General features: G+C 36.9%; 1 protein-coding gene across 1 annotated transcript; it reads left to right on the top strand.

The window, feature by feature from the left end:
* The first annotated feature begins 749 nt into the window (after positions 1–749).
* On the top strand, positions 750–1,676 carry LOC119911450 (olfactory receptor 11A1-like). The gene has a single exon (XM_038730330.1). It carries the CDS (start codon positions 750–752, stop codon positions 1,674–1,676), a length of 927 nt encoding a protein of 308 aa, XP_038586258.1.
* Positions 1,677–3,483: the final 1,807 nt, after the last annotated feature.

Raw genomic sequence — 3,483 nt, 5'->3', positions numbered from 1 at the left:
ACCTACATTGCCTGAATTTGATCTTTGCCCGTGTATTCAACTTTGGATTCCTGTCTACTCCTTAATGCACTGCAGTTATATTTGGGCGTATTCTGAACAGTAATGGGAGAACCATACTGAATTCTGCTTGTAAGAATTTAAATGTATGAAGAATATTTGCGAACTTGGTGAAGTGTTGTATATTTTCATGTCTTCACATGAAAGGGTGTATATTTTACACACAGAATATACAAGCTGTTAACTACTTACTTAATAATGATGTACAGACCGTTATAACAGTAGTCAAGACCATGTTTTAATTGCACTGCATTGTTAGACACAAATCAGTCTGCTGCTTAACATTGTGTGTGTGTGTGTGTGTGTGTGTGACCAACAACTAATCTTATTGTTTTTAAAATTCAACAACGATCGAACAAACAAATCAGTAACAGTCAGTGTGTCATCTGATAATCAGGTCAGACTGCTGCTGTGCAGTAGGTGTCTGAGCTCAGGTGGGAGGCAGTCACAGTGTGACTCCAGCAGGTGAGCACATCAATGGTTGAACGCATCCGTTCTCACAACCTGTGTTATAGTGACATTAACTAATGTAATAGTAACTTTGATACACAGAGGTGTGTTTATATTATTGATGCTTTCTTTTACAATGATGCATTTAAACTTATTAAACTTTCACAAAGTTGTGAGAAAATGTATGACTGCAAGATGTTTATCTAATGAACTCTGTTAATAATTGTTTAAGAACCAGGATCATGATAAACTCCACACAGTTTTCATATTTTACACTTGTTGCTTACTTCGACACTGGGGCTTTTAAATATTTGTATTTCATGATTGTCATGTCTTTATATATGTTAATTGTTTGTGTGAATCTTCTGCTCATTGTGGTTATCTGTATGAACAGAAGCTTATATGAACCTATGTACCTTTTTCTGTGCAGCCTGTTTGTAAATGAGCTGTATGGTAGTACAGGGTTGTTTCCATTCCTTCTGCTTCAGATTCTCTCTGACATTCACACTGTTTCTGCTCCCTTTTGTTTCCTGCAGATTTTCTGTGGGTACTCTTATGGATGTGTAGAATTTCTGAACTTAGCCATCATGTCTTATGACCGATATCTTGCTATCTGTTATCCTCTACAATACAACACACGCATGACGTCTAAAAAGATTGCTCTGCTTATTGCTGTAACGTGGTTATTCCCTTTTCTTGCAATTGCTGTATTGATAGCACTGAGTGCACCTTTAAAGCTCTGCGGGAACATCATTAACAAAGTTTACTGTGGAAACTACTCTATTGTTAAACTGGCCTGCTCTGACACCACAGTCAATAACATTTATGGACTGATTTCCACCGTCATCTCCGTCATCGTTCCTCTCATTTTAATCCTTTTCTCTTACATGAAGATCCTCAAAGTTTGTTTTTCTGGTTCTAAGCAGACCAGACAAAAAGCTGTCAGTACCTGCACTCCTCACCTTGTGTCTCTGCTCAACTTTTCTTTTGGTAGCTGTTTTCAAATATTACAGAGCAGGTTTGATATGAGCACTGTACCCAGTGTGTCAGACATTTTTTTATCATTATACTTTATAACATGCCAGCCTCTCTTTACCCCCATACTATACGGGCTGAAAATGTCCAAAATCCGCTACATCTGCAAGCGTCTGCTGTGTGGTGAAGTATAGCTCATGCAACAGTTCAGTTTTACATCCATGAAAAAATGAAGACGCCTCCCCTGACTTCACCAGGGTCAAGACTAATGAAAAGGTGATCTTTTAGTTTTTTATTCTGCTTTTTGTTTCGGGCTTTTAAACTTGATCTGATCCCTTAGCTAACTGGGTCCAGACAAGCATCATGATTGGCAAACAGATAATAATGAGAAAGTGGAAAGATGCTGCTGGCCCATTATTTCAGGAATGGGTCTCAGAACTGGGTACGGTGGCGGCATTTGAGAAAATATAATACAGTCGGATGAGTAGAGAAGTACAATGACCAGTGGAAAGCCTTCGCAATTCCACTCATTACACGCAACTTAATGGACTAATTCCCAGACTCTTTAGTTTCGTCTTTCCTACCTTACTGTTAAGTAGTTTTTTCATCTGTCTGTCAACAACCTCTGTCTCAACAAATTATCTGTACTTGCAACGTATGTGTGTGCATATGTGATTGTACACACAGGTGTTTGTGTGTATGTATATATATATTCATTTTAAATCTATTTTTCTTTTAATCCTGTCACATTTTTGATTTCCCTATAAAGGTGGTGAGGGCGCTTCAGTAGTTATCACACGGAGTAAAAGTGAATGGTGTCTTATCTACACAGATGAGTTCCTCTACAGGGTCTCCTCAGGGATGTGTGCTGTCCCCCGCTTTTATTTATTTTATATACTAACATGTGTCAAAGCATGTATGAGAATAGATTTATTATAAAATATGCGGATGACTCAGTAATTTTGAGTTTACTTAAAGAGAATGAGACCTCACATGGTCCAATTATTGAGCATTTTGTCAAGTGGTGTGATGAATCTTACTTACAGTTAAATATATTGAAGACCAAAGATATGCTTATTGATTTTAGGAAAAGCACTCATCCAAGTGATCCTACCTTAATTAAAGGCCAAAAAATAGAGTATGTACAATCATACAAATATCTTGGGACCATAATTGATGAGAAACTAAATTTTGAAGAGAATTGTGAGGCTCTGAAAAAAAAGGGGCACCAGCGTTGTACTGCCTAAGGAGATTATCTGTATTCAATCTTGATAAAACAATAATGAAGTTGTTCTATCATGCTTTTATAGAATCTGTTTTGTCTTTTTCCATCTTAGTATGGTACGGTCATATATCCTTAAAGGCAAAAAATCATCTAGATCAGATAATAAAATGGTCTGGCCGTTTGATAGGCGAGTCAAAACCAGGAGTGGCATTACTATATGCCAAACAATTACAAAGGATGGCCCTTTCAATTTTAAATGATGACTCTCACCCTCTGCGAAATGAGTTTCAGTTATTACCGTCTGCGAGGAGGTATAAAGTCCCTAGGTGTAGAACGAAAAGACATAAAAGCAGCTTCGTAATAAATGCGATTGATATGCTTAACAAATTGTAGAGGTGTTTTCTCAGATATATACTAGGGGTCTCATGAATTTTTCATGAATTTTTCATAATGATTTTTTATTTTATTTATTTATTTTATCTGTCCTTATGTGTAGTGTGATGTTCTGTGTTGTGTGTTGTTTTTTTGTACTGGATGCCATAGAATGTCATTGCACTGTAAAACAAATTTACCTACGGGTATAAAATAAAGTAAACAAACAAACAAACAAACAAAGACTCTATAATATGGACACTATTCTGTTATTTAAGGATTGTGATTCCTCATGTGACAATGGTTCAGTGGACACTGGACAAACCTCTATGCTGAAGTCTTACTTCAGATACACCAAGCTGCCTTGGGCCCCTTGTTTTGTTTTGTTGTTGTTGTGCTACTGT

This window comes from Micropterus salmoides, unplaced genomic scaffold, assembly GCF_014851395.1.
Source record: "Micropterus salmoides isolate LMB-PRFRI ecotype aquatic unplaced genomic scaffold, ASM1485139v1 Ms_hic_scaffold_2, whole genome shotgun sequence".
In the NCBI taxonomy this organism is placed as follows: domain Eukaryota; kingdom Metazoa; phylum Chordata; class Actinopteri; order Centrarchiformes; family Centrarchidae; genus Micropterus; species Micropterus salmoides.
This window is presented reverse-complemented; position numbering and strand designations above follow the sequence as displayed.

Excerpts from the sequence above, each read along its gene's own strand:
- LOC119911450 (XM_038730330.1), top strand. The coding sequence starts at position 750 with ATGATAAACTCCACACAGTTTTCATATTTTACACTTGTTGCTTACTTC.